Genomic DNA, 21,934 nt, shown 5'->3' on the forward strand with positions numbered 1-21,934 from the left:
CCCTGAGCCTATGGGGGTCACACCTCCTGACAGTGCCACTCCCTGAGCCTATGGGGGTCACACCTCCCTACAGTGCCACTCCCTGAGCCACTTTCTTTCCAGCCACTACAGGCAGTTTGTCAGATTCATCTGGGGATGGGGCAGCGTCCTCCACGGCATGAACTATATCATCAGGCCCTGGTTAGTCATGGGACTGGGAGTGAATTTCCTGCAGGAGTCTCCATTCTGAATTCTTCATAAAGCAGTCATTGGCTCCTACTCCTCATTAGCCAAAAATCGGCTTAATGCCACAATGTGCTGGCACCCTCCCTGGCACTGGAAGTAAGTGAACCAGCATGGGCCTTGCCCAGAGGAGCTCACAACACCAAGAACACATACATGCCAGGTAGGAGGCGCCGGCAGGAAAGTGCTCAGAGCAGGATGCATATGCTGGTTGGTTTCCCCCAATCTGACACAAGTTAGAGTCATCTGGGAAAAGGGAATTTCAGCTGAGTCACAAACGGGGGAGGGGCATGAGAAATGAGTGGCAAACATCTCTGCCCCCTCAGTCTCACCTCAGTGAGGCGGCATCCAGCACCATCAGGATTCCCGCGGGAAAGCCCCAAAATCGACAAACGGGCCCTGAGCCCTAGTGGCATGTACTGAAAAGGGGTACTCATGGAGATGAAGCCGAGCTCAGCCTGGTGGGAGCACATGCGAGAAGGGCGTTTTCCAACATGTGGCCGTGGGCCTGTGGGAAAAACAGCCTCCCTCCTGATGGGACTTCTAAATGTTAAGTATCTTCTTAAGGACGAGCTTCTCCGCCAGCGCAGGTAATCCCAATCAGACCGAATCAGACCAAATTAAAGATGCCTGTGTTTAATGGAGCGCTCCTGGGTGGCCCTGGGAAAGCGTGGAGAGGGGAAGAGAGGGAAGGGGAGACCATGTGAAACCCGGATACCACGTGTTCGTTCTCTGGGGGGGGGGCAGTTTAAATAGCCTGTGGGAGTGGTCCCGACCTTCCCTGGGGAGGGGTCACCATTTGGTGGGCTTTCTTGGAGGTGGAGTTTGGACTGAGGAACTCCTAGGGAAGGGAGCTTATGCCAGGAGCTGGGATGAAGCTCCCAGCCAAATATTCCACTGAGGTGATGCTTCCAACCAAACACTGGGTGGGTGGTCCTGACTTGTATAAGGATGAGTGAGCCATGGGAAGCAAGCCGGTGAGCAGCAGTCCTCCGTGGCTCCCTCGGATGACGAACTATAACCTGTAGCCCAATAAGCCCTTTCTCCCCAGGTTGTTTCTGGTCCTGGTGGTTTATCACGGTGACAGTGTCTTATTTAGGGCTTCCGTTGCTGTCAAAAGACAACATGGCATGTTAACTCATATAAAGGAAAACCTTTAATTGAGATGTCGACTTACAGTTTCAGAGGTTCTGTTCATTATAGTGGTGGGACATGGCGCTATGCAGGCAGACAGGATGCTGGAGGAGTAGCTGAGGGTCCTGCATCTTGCAGGCAACAGGAAGTGGTCAGTCTCAGTGGGTATGGATTGAGCATATATATGAGACCTCAAAGCCCACCTCCACAGTGACAAACTTCCTCCAGCAAGACCACACCTCCTAATAGTGCCACTTCCTTTGGGGGCCATTTTCTTTCAAACCGCCACAGACAGAAACCTGAAACAATGCGCACTGGGGACAGTCATGAAATTCTTTTTTTTTTTTTTTTTTTTTTGGTTTTTTGAGACAGGGTTTCTCTGTAGCTTTGGAGCCTGTCCTGGAACTCCCTTGGTAGACCAGGCTGGCCTCGAACTCACAGAGATCCACCTACCTCTGCCTCCCGAGAAATTCTTCATCCTCAGAGGAGGAAACAGCCCAAGAGAGGGACGATTAGCTGCCCAAAGTCACATAAGTGGCAACATTAATAAACATCTACTACATGCTAAGATCGAGGTTAGGCATTGGCAAGAGTAGGGGTCAAGGGAGTTCCAGTTGTAATCACTGGATCCCAGCCCTCGGTATACTTAAGTATCACCTGCGGAGAACAATCCCAGCACCCAGGAGGTTGAGGTGGAAATATAGTAAGTTCAAGGGTAGCCTGGCCTACATAACAGACCTGATATGAGAAACTAAAGTAAGAACAATCCCACTCCACCCCACAAAGACCTCAGCCCATAGAGCCTGTCTTGGTCTAAGGTTGGGCCTTGGCAGGGAAATGCTATCTTTCCTTTGTCCTTCTCACCCCAGCCCCTGCCTCTTCTGCTGTGCTCCTGTTGGGAAAGGCAAAAGGAATTTTACCAGGCCTCCAAGTGGCTCTGGTGTGCAACCACATTGACAGCCCCTGGGCTAAGTGACAAGACAGACATAAACGCAGCAAAGACCAAGGAATAGCTGAGACTTGTGATTGGCAGGGAATGAACAGGAGGCTGAGACGCTGCAGGGTGCATCTGCAGGAAGTGAAGTCACACTGCAGAACTGTGATTCTAGGGGCAGAAAGCACAAGGCATAGGCTGTCCTGGGTGGGAGGGCCATGATGTGCTGAGAGGTGCCGGGCTCTGCAGAGCCACCAAACCTTGCCATGGTGCCTGTCTAGCAGGTGCTCTCAGTCTGTAGCCTGAAATAGGTTCTTGTTCCTCTACTCCAGACAGCCTCCCGCAAATGCACAGTGCTTGAGAATGCCCCAGGAGCCAGCTCTGTGATCCACCTACTTAGAGAACAGTCAGCAGAGTGCGGAGGAACAGGTGAATTGTCCCGTAACGGAGACAGTCAAACCGACTGAAAGAGTCTAATACCTGGTCGTGGGAAGCTTCCATCAAGCGCACCAGCCTCTGGCTTTGACTACCCAGTACTGCCATCTTCCTGGCATCAGGAAACTGAAGTACAATGGGACATCTGAGAGCCGGTGGGGCACCGCCCCAGTCCAGCTCTCTCCTGTTGAGCTGTGGAGATCATGGAGACCCCATCCTTCAGTTTAGATGATGCACCAGCTCAGTGCCCACCAAGCAATCAAAGGAATCTGTTACTCATTGCTTCAGTTCCTACTGCGTGAACCCAGTTACTATAGCAACCAAATGTGCTTCTTTATTACTGGATGGAAGGCTTTAATTTTGTATTAAAAGAGTTTGGCCAGATAGTCATGTTGCCATGACTCGGGCTGTTGGACCACAGTTAGGATGCCTTGGAATGGCCACAGATCTGTCTTTCTAATTGATGGATCTAGGTCTGGGAAAATCCAGGCTGCACTGCATTGAGAGCGAGAGACAGGGAGGCTCCCCTGGTGCTGGGCTGGAATCTTTCCCTGTTCCCAGATGACTCTATGGGAGGCCTCTCAGCCAGGCGTGCTCATGGAGGCCTTGCTTGGCTGTTTCGCTCAATCCCCTCCCAATGGACAGCCACACACGCATTATGGCCCTGTATGGTCACAGTACAGGAAGGGGGAAGCTGAGGCCCCCTCTGCAGCCACCTCTCTTGCCTTTCAGTGGTCTGCCAGCATGTCCGGAACTTGCTACTGAAGCTCATAAATGTCACAGGCAGATACTAAGAGCAAGAAACACCCCCTCTCCACCCCACTGTCTACAGCATGTGACTCACCTGTTTGCCTTCTATTTGTATCTGGGGTACCAGAGACTATCTGACTCGCAGCCTTATTCTTGGAGATCTCAGGCCCAGGCAGCTGAGTCTTCTCTTCCTCTTGGGATGAAACAACTCATGGGAAGGAGTGGAGAAGGGTGAAGGCCTAGGGGTGGGGCCCAGACCTTGTGGGAGGTAGAGGCAGTCTGTTGCAGGCGAGAGTGGGCAGGGAAGGGAGCTTAGTCCTTCTACCCTTTGGCCAGCCATCTTTTCTCCTTTGTGGATGCTGGATTTCAGTTCAACTCATCTTTCCCCAGTTCCTGCCACAGCTTCAGCCTCTTTTGCTCCCGACTTGACTGTTTGCTGGCCTTTCAGAACTGGTCATCCAAGACAGGACTCGGGTCATTCTCTTTCAGGATGTACAGGTGGGGACGCCTGCCCCCCCCCAGGCTCTCTGCCCCAGAGTGCCCTGTGCACCAGAGTGCAGGACCTTCGCCCTAGCTCTTCATTAAAGGCCAGCAGAAGTCGTGCTGGAAGGGAACAGCTTCCCAGGCTTCTGAGCAGAGTACATGGGGGTGTGTGGCAGCAGGTAGCATCTAGGGAGGTACAGGGGATGTGATGGGCACCTCCAATGTCCTGGCTATAGCCTTAGCCATAGGCAGGCCCCAGTTGCTAGGGACCTTCAAGGCTCCTCTGTTCAGAGATGGCTGAGCTTGCTGAAAGACAGAAGTACAACTGTCTGAGCAGTCATCAAACACAATGGGACCCTATAGTGGGGCTTCCTTGGGGACAAAGGCTGGGCCTTCCCATAATCTCAATGGAGTGTGGGTAAGGTAGGTAGCAGGTATCTAAGGAATGCCTGCTGCAGTGGGTTCTCATGACCGGGCCCCAAGGTTTAAAGATTTGAAGAAGGCTAGAACTGGAAAGGAATGGAGACAGAGCCGAGCCCAGTCCTCACTTTATGGGAAGACCAAGATGCTACCCTTTGTAAGGCTAAAAGTAACAGTCATAGCTGATATTAACAATCGCTAATAGTCACCGCTTTGCTCATGGTAGCTAATAGTGTGGTAGGGGTTAGGCAGGGTGTGTTGCACACTGGACACACTACTGCGCATGACACATGCGATGTGTCTACTGTAGCCTCCTCTGACTTGCTTGCAGTGGATGTCACATTCCTGGACAAGAGAACGAAGGGGCATTGGGGTTCAGGAACTCACCCAAGGTTACCAAACTGCTTAGTCCTAGGCTCAGGAGCCAGGCAATGGATGCTCCATGCATTGCTCGAGTGCTCTGTGGTCGGCAGACACTTGCTGCCTCTTCCGAGTTGGAATCAGAAACCTGGTCACTGGTGAGCTCAGTAATACAGGAAACACTCCTCTCCATCACACCACACTCGCTGAAGCTCAGAGATGTGGGGTTTCTGGTTTTGTTACCCCTTTAAACACAGAAGCACTTTTAATCCCCCTTAGCACAAACTGACACATGGAGGCTGGATCCTTCACGCTGGAGGGAGTGTGGCGATGTATAGCAGAAAGAGACTGACCCAAGGCCTTAGTGCTCTTCTCTTGGGATTTGCGGGAGTTTTGTCCCCACACCAGACATGAACCCCAGAGGGACGCTCAGCAGTTAACCCAGCTCTAACACTCCACTCGAAGTTAGCATTAGATGCCGCTGGCAGTAGATGGAAGCCACTCGTTCGTTCCCTGACTGCCCAGAACTGAAATAATCACACAGAAACTATATTAATTAAAACACTTAGGCTTAGGCTTCTTATTAACTAACTCTTACATCTTAAATTAACCCATTTCTATTATTTTATATTTTATCACGAGCTCATGGTTTACCAGTAAAGTTTTGGGGCATCTGCCTCCTCAGGCAGCTACATGGCGTCTCTCTGACTCTGCCTTCTTTTCTCCTCTATCTCTGCTTGAAATTCCCACCTTGCTCAATTCTGCGCTGCCATAGGCCCAAAGCAGATTCTTTATTAACCAATGGTAATAAAACATATTCACAGCATGCAGAGGGGAATCCCACATTAATTGACTACTGACCTGGTCCCTCAGCTCTGGCTCCACTCCTAAAGCCTGCATTGGGCTGTCTGACTGGCCAGCTGTGAGTCAGGTCCCCTGTGACCTGGGCCTTGGATTTGAGTCATCTGCTGGAGCCAGGGAGACATTTGCACAGTTCTTCAGGATGCTTCAGAGAATCCTGTTAGCAGCAAGCTGGAATGCACTCCCAGGGCAGGAGTGTGGGAAGGGCACCGAGCTCCTAGGGTTTCTGTGGGTGTGCTGCCCTGCAGGTACCTCCATATGCTCAGCTATCCAGAAGTCTCCAGACCTTGTCCTTGGGTTCTGCAGATGCTCACTATGTGGCACACTTGATGAAATGTTTTGCCACTAATGCCACCTGGGGAGGGTGAGACTGGTAGCCATTTTCTTCCTAGTTCCTACCCCATGGATGACCAGCACTTCCCAAGCAGTCATGACCCAGGCATTCAGTCACAACATGGGCATTTAGGAGATTTTGACTGTGCTGGCAGTGTGGCTCAGTGGCAAAAACTTGCCTGGCTTGTGTGAAGACCTGGTCTTAAACCCCAGCACTAAGTAATAGTAGCCAGGTATGAACACTTTTAATCCCAGCATTCAGGAGGCAGAAGCAAGTAGATCTCTGTGAGTTCAAGGCTAGCCTACTCCGCATAACAAAACTCAGGATTGCCAGAGCTACATAGTAAAACCCTGTCTCAAAACAAAACAAAACATCCTTCTAGTCATTTTTGAAGCTCATTGTATGTGTGTGTGGTATGGGGTTTGTATGTATGGTGTGTATGTGTGTGTGTGTGTGTACATATGTGTGTGTGTGCATGGGTATTGTGTGTGTGTTGCTGGGGATCAAAACCAGCGTCCTGTGCATACTCTGCCAAACCCTGTCCTCTCCTGAGGTTTTAATAACTGCATGCCTCAGCCAAGGTGAAGACCAAATATATTCATTTTGATTATAAATCTCAATATCTAGCTTGTCATGCTGGCTTATTCTTGTAATCCCAGCACTAGAAAAGTTGAGGCAGGAAGATTTTCATGAGTTTAAGGCTAGCTGGCTACAGGGTGAGACCTTGTCTCAGACAGACAGACAGGCAGACAGACAGACAGGCATGACAATATCCTAGGAAGCAACTTGCAGAGAAGGAGTACAAGGTGCAGAGAGTGAGCATTTTAGCCAGGACCTTCAGCTGACCACACAGGTCTCGACTCTTGACTACGACTCTCACCAGAATTCCAGCCTGCCCCTGAGGTGGTCAGGACAGTGGAACCCCATTAGCATCCTGTGATGTTCCCGCTCACCTGTCCTGGCCACACTAATACATTCTCTGCTCCCCCAGCTCTTTGTGATCGACAATGGTGCAGATGACTGGAGGATAGCCATGACCTACGAGCGCATCCTCTACATCAGCCTGGAGATGCTGGTGTGTGCCATCCACCCCATTCCTGGAGAGTACAAGTTCTTCTGGACCGCACGCCTGGCCTTCTCCTACACCCCTTCTCGGGCAGAGGCGGATGTGGACATCATCCTGTCCATCCCCATGTTCTTGCGCCTGTACCTGATCGCCCGAGTCATGCTGCTGCACAGCAAGCTCTTCACCGACGCCTCCTCCCGAAGCATCGGGGCCCTCAACAAGATCAATTTCAACACCAGGTTCGTCATGAAGACGCTCATGACCATCTGCCCCGGCACGGTGCTGCTGGTGTTCAGCATCTCTCTGTGGATCATTGCCGCCTGGACCGTACGCGTCTGCGAAAGGTATTCCAGGGAGCCTCTGAACATGGTACGGGGAAGGGAGGCAGAGCAGGGAGGCCCAGGTCTGAGGTCTGATGGAGGAGGTGGGAATGTTCTCAGACCCCTCAAAGGAGAAAGAAAATGGGAATGAGAAGGTAGAGCTGGTTTAGAATGTTGACCATTGGAGCCCAGGTGAGCGGGAAGATACACAGAACTAACTTCTGTTCCTTCCTTAGAGCAGTGTGTCAAAGCCTTCTGGTTGCGTCTTAGCTCCTATTCTGTATTTATCAATTTACAAGTTTCTGACTGCTCTCCCCTTGGAGATGAAGAGTGCTTGCTGATGTTTAAAATGCTCCTGTAAGTCCTGCCATAATGAAGCCTGTTCATTTTCGTTCAGTATCGGCATCACTGGGGGACTTGTTAGAATCCAGATCCTTCGCCCCAGAGTTATTGACTCAGCAATGATGTTCTAGAGCCCCTCACCGTGATTCATTTGGATTTTAGAGCTGGAGAACCATGTTGTGGTGAAATAGATTTGGCAAAGATTACAGGGAGCCGGTGATTCAGGAAATCAATGATGGGAGCGAAGTGCAGCCTGAGACCGCGGGCTCTGTGATGACCAGCCAGTTCTCAGAAGAGCCACCCTTATGGCTCCCATTAGGACCAATAGGACCTCTACCTCCCTCCTCCACTCCTCGGCCCAGTTGGGGACACCTGCCTTTTTCAACCTGACACGGTAGCTCATTCTAATCTTATTTCACATGGAGGGTCCAAATCGAGGCAAGGCCTCTGGAGTCTGCCCAAGAAGCTGAAGTTTCCTCATTTTAAAGTAAGAGTCACTTGAAAGGAAATAGATAAAGCCATGCTCCAGGGGTGAGAGCTTCTCTGTGTGGGAGGCCCAGAGAAAATCTGTGCGACTTCCACAGACCCCGGTAGCTGCCCTAATGCATCAGTGCTTACAGTTTGTCTGTCAGACCTTCTGTGTGCCTGGGTCCAAGCAGATATAAAACAAGACAGAGAATCCAAGTGGAGAGTTGGCTAGAATAGATCTCACACAGGAGCCATTAACTAAGTTTCCCACTGCCTTTGGGGTGTTATCTGTGACTTTCAGATTCCAGACGGAAGCATTGTGCTGCCCGGAACACGGTCCTTAGATTGAGAGGGGCAGCCTCTGAGGACCAAACTGTGACTGTTAGTATTGGGGGCCTCTGAGAGAGCCCCAAACCACATCAGCTGACTATCTAGAGCCCTACCACAGCTCAGCAGCAAAGCTCTTCTCCTAGCAGGGATCCACACTAAACAGTTCCCTGGGAACTTTCTCTGGCAAATATGTTCCTACACCAGAGACAGTGGAGCACTGTCTGTTTCCAATCCCAAACTCCTCATGGGACTGTTTACTGTTTATTTGAGACAGGATGGTCCAGGGTGGCCTTGAACTTGTGATCCCTCTGTGCTGTTTCCACATCCCCTCCTCCTGCTTCCTCACACTGGGATGGCAGGTGCATGCCCACCATGCTGGCTGCCTTATGGGACTCTCTGCTGAGGAATAGCAGCTACTCCGCCTCCCTGGGCTTTAATAAAGAATGAAGGATAACGATACTGCTTTATAGGATTTATTGTTCGAGTCCAGCAAGGCGACCCTTGCAATGGCAATCAGTTAATAACAGGCATTGTAGGATCCCCAAGTAACTCAGGAACTTTGTGGTTGCCTTTTTTTAAATAACCAGAATAGACAGACTCCTACCAAATCCTGCTGATACTTACCCTGTTTTCCTTTCTGATCATCAGAAGCCAAGATTTCCAACAGTGGTAAATGAATTTGTATAGCCTTTTGGGACACTTGAGGTTTTCCATGTTTGTCCCTTGTCTGGCATGTATTTCAGATGAACATCAGCCTGAACATACAACCAGGTATCCCCAAATGAGCTGCATTGTTTACTGAAACTGTCACAAGTTTAGTAACTTATTTATTTGTTTCTGGAGAATAACCACATTGTGGAAAACCTCGTTTTCAGAAGTCTTTGCATCATAGTTGATATTTAATACCTTCCAAAGCTTCCAGGTCCAGATTGGGTTAGTCTGGTTAGACAAGGTTAGCTTGCATCAAGATGGTTTAGCCCAGGTTAAGCAAGATTAGCCCTTGTTAAGCTAGGTTAGCCTGTGCTGCTACAGAATCCCCAGCTGCTTTCTAGGCAAACATGGCTCAAGAGACCCAGCTGCAGATTAGGAAGCAGAGCCAGCCAGACCCTCCCGTAGCTTGGCCTTTAAGGACACAGGCTTCGGGATGGGTCAGTGCTGAGCTCAGTGCCCTGGCTCCTGCTTCTCACGCTGCTGCCTCTATAGCTCACGTTCCATGCTATCCCAGATTAACCTAACAGCAGACACGAGGAACCCTGACTGTCCTCACGCTGGAGTCGCTGGACTCGGCTGCTGGGAAGTAACTGGTTTGCAGTCACAGGGCTCCACAGTGCGCAGCCATAATTCAAGCCTGATTTCCACTCTAAACTTCACATTTATCTTGTCAACCCAAGCTGGATCCTACAGGGCCAGGAAATTGGGCCCCAGACTGTCCTAGCCATGTCCAAGGCCAGTGTGGTGACATAAAAATGCCAGGCTTGCTGTTTGGTCTTCTCTGACGTCAGTGTCCTTCACCACTTTGCCATGCTGCTGCCAGGGTTGACTCCATGTTCAATGATGTCTTCATGTGTGTGCATACATGTATACACATGCATGTATGATGTCTGTGGATGTGCATGTGTGTGTGCAATGGGTGCACCTGCTCTACCCTATGCTGATTGGGGATCACCTTCACCTGGGATTGTGGCACCTCTCGGGAGAGCTGCCTGATTCGGGGTCACACCCCTTTTCAGAGGTGGCAGGAACCCACCGACTGACAGGGAGTTTGGAGAGCCCTTTGCCTCCTGGAGCCTAACTCTCTAGGGCCATCTAGAGGTTTCTGTTACCATTGCACCACAGCTAGTCTGTGCCATGCTTCCTGTGTTGATCCAGAGAGCAGCCCCACCCCCAAATTTCTGTCCCCAAATCTCATGGTCTTTGGCTCTTGCCCAGAATCTGACCTATAGGGCCATGAAAGTATACATAGACCAAGTAATCAGGCAAAACTCCTTGCAATGGTCGGCTAGTCCTTTTCAGAGCTGTAGGTAATCCTGTGCTTCCCAAGGTCGAATCCTAAGCATGACTGGCCGAGACACTGAGACAGGGGCTGCACTGTGGGGCTGGAGAGTTGGACCAGGGTAGGAGAGGAATACGGCAAAGATGACCTTGTTCTCTCTCAGCTTGACCTGATGGAGACTCTGTCACCAAGTAACTTGCCATGGGCATTAAGCGCCATGATGAGTTCTAGAACCTTCTCTTGCTCTGCAGCCCAGGCCAAGCTTCGCATAGGGTCCAGGTGGCTTCCGTCAGCTGTACTCGATCCTAGTTGTATGCACACTTTTGAAGTTGCTATGGAAATCCCTCTTCAGCAAGATGCATTTTTGAAATCATGTCTTCTATCTGGGCTTGGTTTTTATGGGACAATAAATGTTTCTACATCTCCTGCCAAGGACAGACAGGAGTTAATAATGGCACAGAGGAGCCCTGTGTTGGGAGAGCAACACCTGGTTGCCAGGAGGGCAGTGGCAACATCAGCTTGTTTTCCCGGGACCCCAGAGATGCATGACATCACTGCCTTTGAGCCCTGACAGTGGCAGCACTCAGCATTCTCCAGGATTCTCTTGGCTGCATGCCCACCTCCCACAGGCCTCCCAGGGCCACCCCAGGAACCTCCTCATTAAACACTGTCAAATGCCAAGCAGCAGTAGGAAGGGAACAGTGGAGGCCCCAGGTCCCAGTGCATCAGGCTGGGGAAGTCAGCTTTCCCTGTACACCCTGAGCCGTGCTCTGGCTGCCCACATGTGTGTTTGTCTCCTTGGAAGAAGCAGAAAAGCCTCCATGGCACTGACAAACACGGGCTGCATCTTGCTTTGCAAGTAAACCTTCCCATCTTCTTGAATGCTTGGACCCTTTTGGATTCTCTGGCCTGTTAGCAGGTGTTTGATCTCGACTGTGTAAATTTTATTTCTTTCTTACAGATATTCTAATGAAGAGTTTGTTTCTAGAGATCTGGCCTGCAGAGTCAGAGGGAACCAGGCCGTTCTGGGGTTGGGGTTACAGCTCAGGGAAAACACTTGTCTGGCATGCACGAGGCCTTAAGTTGATCCTCAGAAGTATAGAAGAGGAGAAGGAGGAGGGGCCAAACTATACTCCTCTCTGCTAGTATCTGGGGAAGCTCTGAGTCAGGAGCAGGAGGGAACAGGGGGGCCATGGCAGTGGCTTTGACGTGAAGAAAGCATGTCTACAGGATGACGCATTGCAAATGTAGTCGAAAACATAATCTAAACCTTTAGGTTCCCACAAGTAGGATTTAAAAACAAAGATTTATCTTTATGCTTGGGTGTTTTGCCTGCACGTGTGTCTGTGCAGTGCCCATAGATGCGAGGAGAGAGCATCAAGATCCACTGGAACTGGAGTCCCAGACAGTTGGGAGCTGCCTTGTGGGTGCTGGGAGTCAAACCTGGTCCTCTGGAAGAGCAGCCAGTGTTCTATAACCACCGAGAGAAACCCCTCTGGCTCCCCCAAGTAGGACTTTAAAACCATGCAATAAGGAAAACAGTAGCATCAGCCATGAGTCTCCCACACACCCCAAGTTGGTACCTCACCTGTCTGAGGCCTCATGTTTGTGTGACGTCTCGGTTCCACACAGGATGAAGCTAAGGCATGAGGAAGTTAAGCAACATGTACTTTCCATACATCAGGTCCCAGACTTGGGACTGGAAAGTGTAAGGACAGAAAACACAAAACCAGATGCCAGAAAACCAAATTTATAATAATCCAAAATTTCTAATGATCAACAATAGTTGCATTTGCCTCCTCAATTAAAAGACAGTGTCCCTTACTTTGATGAGATTTCAAAGTAATAGTTATTTTCATGCTATTTTAAGAAGAGGAAGCTAAAGCAAAGGGACCCAGAAAAAAGTAAGAGCCAGGAGTTATTATGTAAATGCGAAGCAGAGGGCAATGGGGCCAGGCTGACTTCACTGCATAAACTGCTATGTGGTTCAAAGGAATGGCTTAACATTTTAGATGAAAAGGGGCTGGAGAGTTGGCTCATCAATCAAGAGCACTGGCTGCTCTTCCAGAGGACCAGAGTTCGATTCCCAGTACTCCAGTTCCTCTCTGCAGGCATCAGACCCACAAGTGCACAGACATGATGTAAGTGAAACACTCATACACATGGAACAAAAGAAACTGGCACTGATGAAAATGTCCTAGCACAGAGTGCACTTTCATCCTGGAAAGACGAGCGTGGGAATCTGGGGCTGGAGAGATGGCTTGGTGGTGAAGCTGAGGATCAGCTTTGGGTCCCCAGAACCCACATAAGAGCCCAGTGGGTGTGGCAGTGATCTCATCGCTCAGGAAGTAGAGATAGAATCTCCGCAGCAAGCTGGCCAGCCAGACAAGCCAAATGGCAAGTCCAGGTTTACTGAGGCATCCTGCCTCAATATATAAGGGGACATTCAACATTAACTTTGGGCCTCCATATAGACACATGTACCCCACCCCGGCATGCACCCCACCCCAGCATGCACCCCACCCACACACACATGCACCCCCCACATGTGTCCCCCCCACATGCACCCCCTACATGTACCCCCCATACACATGCACCCCCACACACACATGAACCCACACACACACATGCACCCCCACATGTACCCACACACACATGTACCCCCATACACATGCACCCCTACACACACATGCACCCACACCCATACACATGTATCCCACACCCACACACAATGCACCCCTCCACATGCACCCCCCCAAACACCCCCCACATGTACTCCACCCCCACATAATGCACCTACCCTCACATATATGCACCCCACCCCCCACATGCACCCCTACACACACATGCACCCCCCACAATGCACCCCTACACACATGCACACACACATGCACCCCCCCACATGCACCCCACCCCCACACAATGTACCCCACACATGCACCCCCCACACAATGCACCCCACCCCCACATGCACCCCCACCCCCACATACACACTCATATGTATGCATGCTATGCACATATACAAAATAAGAAAGGAATCCTGAAGTACTAAAGGTTTTGATGGAGAACCATGTACTCAGATGAAAGTACTCTTTATCGTCTTCATTGCTAAAATGTGAAGGAGATTGGAGAGATGGCTCTGTGGTTAAGAGCTCTAGCTGCTCTTCCAGAATCCCAGGTTCAAATCTCAGCACCCACATGGCAGCTGACAACCATCTGTAACTCTAGTTCCAGGGGATCTGAACCCCTCTCTGGCCTTCGTGGGGATAAGCATATATATGGTACACTTACATACACACAGGCAAAATACCCAAACATTTAAATAAAAATAAATACATTTTTTTTAAAAAAGTGAATAATGAAACCAGGTATTGTGGCACTCTATGCACATGCTTCAGGAGGCTGAGGCAGGAGGATTACTTTTAGTGTTTTACCAGCATGGGTTGCATGTTGAGTACCAGGGCTGTATACCAAGATCCTGCCTCAAAAAGCCAAGAAAAAGAGATAAAGAAGGAAAAGAGATAATACTAATGAGAAGAATGAAATAAGTTTGGGAGTGGTGGTGCTCACCTCTAATCCCAGCACTTGCGAGGCAGAGGCAGGAGGATGTCTGTGAGTTTGAAGCCAGTCTAGTCTACAGAGCGAGTTCCAGGACAGCCAGTACTGTTACACAGAGAAACACTATCTTGAAAAACAAAAATAAAAAGCCTTATATAGAAAGCAGATTAAGTTTATAATGAAGAAACAGGAACTAATAAATTTTAAAAACAGGATTTACAAATCTGAAAGTTACCAAATTTAATCAATTTTTGCTGAATAGGAAAACAAAATTAGAAAGTTTAGGGAAAAACAGCGAGTGATTCACAGAACATTTTAATAATAAGTGAAAACAGCTTAACTCTTACAAGAGAAGCCCAGAGAGGGAACTTTCTCTGTGGATATTAAAATGTACTATAAAACAAAGAATAATTAACTCCCTTGGGCATTACTCATTACTAAAGAACCAGTAATGGCAGATCAATGAGACGTAATGGAAAACCCTGAAATACATCCTAGTGTGCAAACCCAGTCATGGAGAAAGAAAACCAATTAGGAGGCAATAGATTATTCTATAAACGTTCATGGGGAAATTGGAAGCTTGGATGAAATATCAAATTGGCACACCACCTCTCACCAGCCGCCAAAATAAATTCCAGGTAGATTAAAGAGTCAGATAGAGAAGAAATGGGAACGGGAGCCGGAAATCAAAGTGAATATTTCATCAATCCCGGGGTGAAGAGAAATGTCAGACAGAACATCTCAGAAGAGAGGAGCCGTAAAGCGAAGGAGGCATATTTGACTCCACCATAAATCCAATTTAAGATTTCTCTCCTTTAAAAAAAATATAAACTCGGCCTGGAGAGATGGTTAAAAGCACTGGCTGCTCTTCCAGAGGACCTGAGTTCAATTTCCAGCAACCACATGTTGGCTCACAGCCATTTGCAACTTCAGTTCCCAGGAATCTGGCGCCCCCCTTTTGGCCTCTATAGGCGCTAGGCATGTGAGTGGCGCATAGACATACATGCAGGCAAAATGCACCCTCACAGTATGAGAATCTCGTGCTGTACATAACGCTCTTGTATATTGTAAAGATTTGGTACTCGGTATTGGTTTAATAAAACACAGATTGATGACAAGCCAGGCAGGAAGTGTGGGGGATGGGCAACCAGACGAGAACTTCCCTTGAAGAGGGCCATCGACCTTCCTTCTTGAAGGTTCACCTTCCTACCTAGCAGTCAATAGCCTTAGAAAAAGGCAGGATAACAAGAGCCTTGTGGGTCATCCCCCTGGAGCCTCCCTTGGAATGACTGTGTCCTGAGCTTGTGGCACCAAGGTGTGGGTGGGTGGGTCACGGGGGTGCTGCCTGGCACCGTCCTTGGTGGGAAGGCGTGGGAACGCTGCATGTGAGGGTGCATTTGGAGATCACAGAAAGAGGGGACATGCTCTTGCAAGGAGGGTGGGAAAGGCAGGTGGTTCCTTGACTCCTCCGTGGCCACAGCTGAGCTCTGGCGCATGAAGGAGAACGCTGTTCCTGCACCTGCCTGGTCGCAGGGGCGGCTGCACCCAATCTCCCCTGAGCCTGGAGCAGAGTGGCCCTTCCAGGGCGCTGCCATGCCCAGGTTCAGTGGGCTACGGCCGGGGTGACTTCAGCCCTGGGCCACCGGTCCCAAGGCCCCGACTCGAGCATCAGTAGAGTTCCGATCTCAAATGTCTGTCTGGATCTCCCCATCCTCACTTTTCCGCAGCTGAGTTTATCTTTGTTATTTCTGATTCACAGTTTTTTTCTGTTTTTCCTTTTCTCTACACAGTATGTTTCTCATCTTTGACACTTAAACAGCAAAATTGTTTATTTGTTGTTATTTTCTTTATATTTTTATTCACGTTAAATACACATTATTTATAAATTGCATTGCAATTAAGGATAGCATCTCTTAGACGAGTCTAGAAATGGGAATCAGGAAGGTCTCCTAACAAGGACAACGTTGAGCTCTGTACAGGCTAGCACCTGAGGAGTTAGCCTTGTAGGAGTGTCTCCTCCCCCAGCAGTGCCGGGAAGCAGTGCTTTTCCCAACACACTGTCCCAGCCTTGCCAGCCTGAGGTCCTACAGTGGGTTTCCCTCCACTCTCTTTAGCAATGGCATTTTGCTCCTCAGGCTGTCTGCTTTGGGGACACTGGAGGAAAAGGGTTGTAAGCCCCCGCCCCCGCTATGAATGGTCCCCTCCCACTCTGCCAAGAGTGTCTCCAGCCCCAGTCAAGAAGTGGCTTTTCTCTTGTAGTGGATGCTGAAGGACGTTCTGGTGTGAGGAGAACAGGAGGCTCTGTTCACATTTCCCAAGGTGGGGAGTCCTTGGATGGGGAGGAAGACAGGGGAGGGATGAGCTTCCGTGATCAGAAATCCATGTCCATCCCTCAGCTGCTGTTAGTCCAGACACGAAACCTGCCTTCTCCCAACCTTCACAATTTAACCCTTGGTGGCTTTGTTTGGTGCTTGACACTCCGCTGTGCCCTGTGTCTCCTGGGACTAGGGAAATGGGGTCTTTTCCACTTGTGTTCAGAATCACGCCTAGGTGTGCAAAGATGGGCTACTGGGCCACCGCTATCTCCAAGGCCAGCATCATCAATCACCCCATGCCTGCCCCACCCAACCTTCCACAAAGGGTTTCGAGCTCTGTGGTTCTTGTCTGTATTTCCCTTCAAATCACCTTTCTCCGTATCTGCTAGCACCCACCCCTGTTGTTTTCCTGTCTGTAGAAGCTTCTGGTTCTGCTACACCCCACCCCCTTTCAAAAGCCTTCGATGTTCCCGACAGAAGATTAATTCATATTCCTTAATTTAGAGTCTGCAGCTTCCACTGCCCAGGCCCAGTAATCCACGATAAACTAGCTGAGTTCTCGTGGTGGCTGCAGTGCCCCTCACATCTCTCCATGGAAGCTTTATCGCTTATAGTGAAACGCATCACACTGGAGTGAGACAGCCTAGGCCCAAGCTGCCATGGTGACACCGGCCTGTGTGCTGTACCCACGCGGTCTGGGAAGCAAAGGCATGGAGACTGTGCATTTTCAGTCAACCTGGACTATATAATAAGACCCTGTCTTTAAAGACAAAAGAAACAGGAAAGGGCCCCTGAGATGGCTCAGTGGCAAAGGGGCTTGCTGCCAAGCCTGATACTTGTGTGGTAGAAGAGAAAGAACTAGAAACCAACTCCAGTGAGTTGTCCTCAAATCCTTCAAATGTGCCATGTCATGTATACACATGCACACACACACATACACACATACACATATATAGCACATACAACACATACATGTACACACACATGCATACACACATGCATGCACACACGGAGAAGGCAGGAAGGGGAGGAAATAGAAGAAAGAGAAGAGAAACGACAGGAACAGAGAAAGACAATGAGAAGAGGAAAGGAGGAGGGTTGGAGGAGAGAAGAAAGCTGGGGCCCATTGCCTCGCAGGGCGTGACCCTCACTCAGTTCAGTGACTATGGCCGGCTCTTGTTCAGCCCTGGCCTTTCCCTCACTGACCCCATGTTTCTGATCTGCAGACTGGAGTAGAGCAAGCCCTGTGTACTCCCTAGGTGATTCAAGAAATGGAAGACCCCCAAACAGCATGAGCTTTTCTGCTTCTTTTGTCCCACAGAGTGTGCGGGCAAGATGGAACAGGAGAGTCCCAGCTATGGATAAGGATGTGGGGGTTCCGGGAGCGGACCTGAGACCTGGGGCCTTCGGTACTGCTGCAGGGCTGGCTGGGTGTGAACAGGTTGAGCTGGGGAAGGAGCGAGCTGCAGAGACAGCACACCGTGAGGAATGGATTGGGCTCGTCTTGCAGTGGGAGCCAACTGCCTAGTTTACAGTTTCTTGAGGGCGTGCTGTCTGGTGTCTCAGAAAAATCGTGATTGGTGTGATTTACAAAAAACAGCAACAGTGACTTTCAGAGGAGACCCACTTCCCATAAGGGGGCACAGATGGAAATGCCCACTGTTCTCTGGGGAGGGGCATTGGATAGGCTTTTTCTGAGAAAATACAAACCAGAACGAGCCTCATTGACACCTATATTGTCAAACTTTTAGAGTTAAATAATCGCGTGGCTGACTGGTTAGTATTTTTAATTACTATTTTATCAAACTTAACAGACACAGTTCACCTGGGCCGTTTTAATGTGTTTTGCTCCCGTTTATAATTTAAATTATGGATCTTATGTAGGGAGTAGACTTATTTGAGGCTGTCCATTATTTCAGAAGTTAGACTGTAGTCTCCTGTGACTATCAACCATCACTATCGGACCAAGTTGTCAAAGGACGCTACAGGGAGGGTGCTGGACCCAGCCAGACCTGGAAGTCTGAGGAGGAGAAAAAGCCATTGCTTGCCGGGGCTGGCTGCAGGCACTGCTGTGACACTGGCTTGTCACAGTGGTCACTGTGGGTCACCTCCACTTCTCGGGTGGAAGCTCTGAGGCCTGATTTGGGGCCCCTACCATCATGGCTGAAGCTGCTGTGCAGTTGCCTCTGATGGCAACTGGCAAGTTATCTCACAAGGTCTGCCAGGACACTGCCCTCGCAGGAGCTGGGGATGGCTCTGTATGGACAGTGCATGCTTCCCCTACCCCCTGGTCCTCTGTTTTCTTTGTTATTTCCTGCGCTCTGTGAAGGGAGAGGCAGAGTCACCCTCCCTCTTCAGAAACGTGGAGGCTTGGGGAGGTGCATAAGGCAGGTTCTGACCTGGACCAGGTCCCCTGTGTGTTGCTCTGGTCCAGAACCACAGAGCCCGGAGTACCTAGACCAACATGGATGATGGCTGGACCATCTCTGCTTTGGAATATAATTCTGATTCTTTGAAAGCCAGAGGAGAATCAGGCCATTGCTTAAAGTGTGTTTAAAAAAAGTCACTTGTCAGTCATTACCATTGTCTTCCTAAATGAGACTTTATTCCCAGCCAGAGCAGACAGGACAGGAACCAGACAGAGGAAGCTTCTCGAGGAGCTACCACCCAGCTCGCTTCTGGCTAGGTCCCTCAGTATGGAGCCTCCATCTGTGTGCTGCTGGGCTTTGCACACCTGCCAGGCTCACTCCCTTCCCCCTGGGGTTACCCACTTCCAGCATTTTCCTCCCTTTGCGCCCCCTTTGTTCCTGGCCTCAGTGCTCTCATCTGAGGGTGTCCAGTCCTGTGAAGTGTCCGAGGTGGGGTGTAGTTTTCAGGCAACATTTTTGTTGCCTAGCAACGTTTTACAAGCACCTTCTTCTATGTGACTGCTTCCTCTAAAACTGCTGGGGCCAGGGACACTGGAACCAAGGAATCCTGCAGCCTCTCTGGGGTGATGAAGAGGAGGGAAAGGAGGGGAACAGACAGACGGCAGACAGACTTCTGTAATTCTGAGGGAGGTTGTTCCTGCTCTCCCGTGGTTTGGCTGCCAGAGCCTCTCCTGTCCTGTCATGGATCCCAGGCGACGGGCAGTGTCACAGTCCTGGCTTGGGAGCCATCAGTGTTCTTGGAACTCACTTCCTGGCTTGGGAGGCACCTGCAGTGGTGTCTAAGGCAAGGCCAGCCTGAAGGTTCCCACCTGAGCTGGCCTCTGGCTTTGTCTTGTTTCCCGAGATGCCATAGGCCTCCTGGCTTGTGCGTGTGTAGCCAGCCCAGCTGCAGGTGCCCTGGGAGTGGGAGGAGAGAAAAGGAAGGAGACAGAGTGTGATTTCAAAATGCAACAAGGACCAGGGAGATGACTCAGTGGGGAAAGGCACCTGTCACCAAGCCACTACGCCTGAGTGGACTCATGAGCTGATTCAAGACAAGGCTCCCATGAATCTGTCTTCTCGAAGATGGCCTTTGAGGGCCAAGGGCATTGCAGATGCTCACTGCCTGATGTGCCGTCAGTGTGGGCTGCCAGAAAGCCAGCCCGTGCTCCAGAGATCACAGCCACAGACTGGCCTTGATCTAGATGAGGGCAGGGGGCCCCGAGTGGCAAATACCATGAGGACAGGGGGCCCCGAGTGGCAGGTACCATGAGGGCAGGGGGTCCCCGAGTGGCAGGTGCCATGAGGACAGGGGGCCCCAAGTGGCAAATACCATGAGGACAGGGGGCCCCGAGTGGCAGGTACCATGAGGACAGGGGGTCCCGAGTGGCAGGTACCATGAGGACAGATTCCACACCTTATCTCCAGGCCCCGCAGTTGACAGAAATCTCCGTGGATCATCTTGCCTTTGTCTTGTCCCTCATTTTTCTCCAGCAAGCAGCTCTCAGTTCAAGAGGGAGGGAAGGGGAATTTTCATGGTGGCAGTCTTTACCACATGTGGCTCAGGGGCGGAAGTTGTGGCCTGAACCCCAGCAAGGAGCACTGCTTCTAGAGGCTGCTCGCATGGGTCATGGGACATGCCATCTTTGAGGACGTAAAAGTCCATCCAGCAAGAAAACTCCTCTTGAGGGAAAGAGTTGGGGATGATTGACTGTCTCCATCCTTCTATTCACAAGTACTAAGTGTCACATTGTGTTCCAGAACCTTCCAGTTGATCATGCCAGCTAAAGTTTCAGGCGGTTGGCAGTGGGAAGGGTGGATCTGTGCTAGCCTGAGCTACATGATCTAGCCTGAGCTACCTTAAAACCTTCTACCTCCTGTACTGGCCATCCTTTGCTTGGAAACATGTGATGCCCAGGTCTGGAGGAACATTTTAGGAGACACTGTAGTCAGGGAACCCCATACTTTGTCTTTAGAAGATGGCAAAGGCTAGCTCTGTCCTTGGCCTGGCCCAGATGCCGCTGCAGTGACCTCTCTCCTCATGGCTTTCTAGTGGCTGCAAACTCAGTCAGCTAAAATTCTACCCCCTCCACACAGCCTCCAGGGTTCCTCCTCAGCTCCCCACTTCCCAATTGCAGGGGAGTCTTCCCACCCGAAGCTCTCATCGTGCCTTTTCCTGGGGTGAATGAGCAAGGAACCCTTTTCAGGCATCCCTCCTTCCGTTTCTATTTGTTCTTGGCCACAGAGTGATCCCCACCTCCCTCCCACACTAACCCTGTCTAGGTGAGAAATTGCCTGCCTGTCATTCTCTGAGGAGAAACCCCCTTCCTTCCTTCATCCAGAACGAGTCTCTGCAGTCGCTCCCCGCAGGGGGCGCCATTGAAGCCTTTGTGAAAGCCGCTTCCTGAGGATGCACATAGCCTGTGCTGCTGAACTGGTAACCCTAGCTCTTAATTACAAGAGTTCTTTCCATAGAGATCCAGGCCCAGAAACCAGAAAGGGGGAAGTCCCCAGCAACCTCTCCACCCCGCTTTCCTGGGCCTTTGTTTCCTGGGAGGCATTCCATGGCTAAACACAGGGCTGTGCTCTTGGGCAAATGAAAGCCTACACTTAGTTTGGCCATTCAGTTGATGCTTTATTTGTTTCCTTTTTTGGGGAGGTGGCAGAGACTGAATTCGGGGCCTTGCATGTGCTAGGCAAGTGCTCTGCCTCTGAGGTTTATCTCCAGCCCTGGGTTTTTGTTATTGTTTTGTGTTTTAGACCAAGTCTTGCTCTGTAGCTCAAGCTGGACTTAAACTTACTATGTAGCTCAGACTATTCTCAAACTCCTGGTCCTCCAGCCTCAGCATCCTGAGTGTTGAGATGACAGGCATGCACCTCCATCCTCAAGCAAATGCTTTATTTTGTACACATGCCCTGATCTAGTGGAGCTAGGTTTCCTATCAGGAAATGAAAGATGACGGGTGTTCATCTTTTTATCAGAGAGTACATACAGTGTGGGCACATAGGGCTCCAGCTGTCCTTGATTGATGATGACAATGGTGGATCCTTCTTAGAATAAAGTGACAATCCAGCCCTGCCTACCTCAGGGAGATACTTCTAGATCTTAGAATAAAGCTACAATCTAGACATGCCTACCTCAGGGAGATACTTCTAGATTTTAGAATAAAGCTACAATCTAGACATGCCTACCTCAGGGAG

General features: G+C 50.2%; 1 protein-coding gene across 2 annotated transcripts in view; it reads left to right on the forward strand.

Moving 5' to 3' along the window:
* Positions 1-21,934, forward strand: part of Kcnn3 (potassium calcium-activated channel subfamily N member 3) — a 150,582-nt gene that overhangs the window by 83,759 nt on the left and 44,889 nt on the right. For both annotated transcript variants that reach the window (XM_005367190.3, XM_026789231.1), the window contains exon 3: positions 6,925-7,343. In XM_005367190.3, coding sequence (XP_005367247.1) covers positions 6,925-7,343 — 419 coding nt within the window. The remainder of the gene's footprint in view (positions 1-6,924; positions 7,344-21,934) is intronic.

Source organism: Microtus ochrogaster, unplaced genomic scaffold (assembly GCF_000317375.1).
Source record: "Microtus ochrogaster isolate Prairie Vole_2 unplaced genomic scaffold, MicOch1.0 UNK16, whole genome shotgun sequence".
NCBI lineage: Eukaryota > Metazoa > Chordata > Mammalia > Rodentia > Cricetidae > Microtus > Microtus ochrogaster.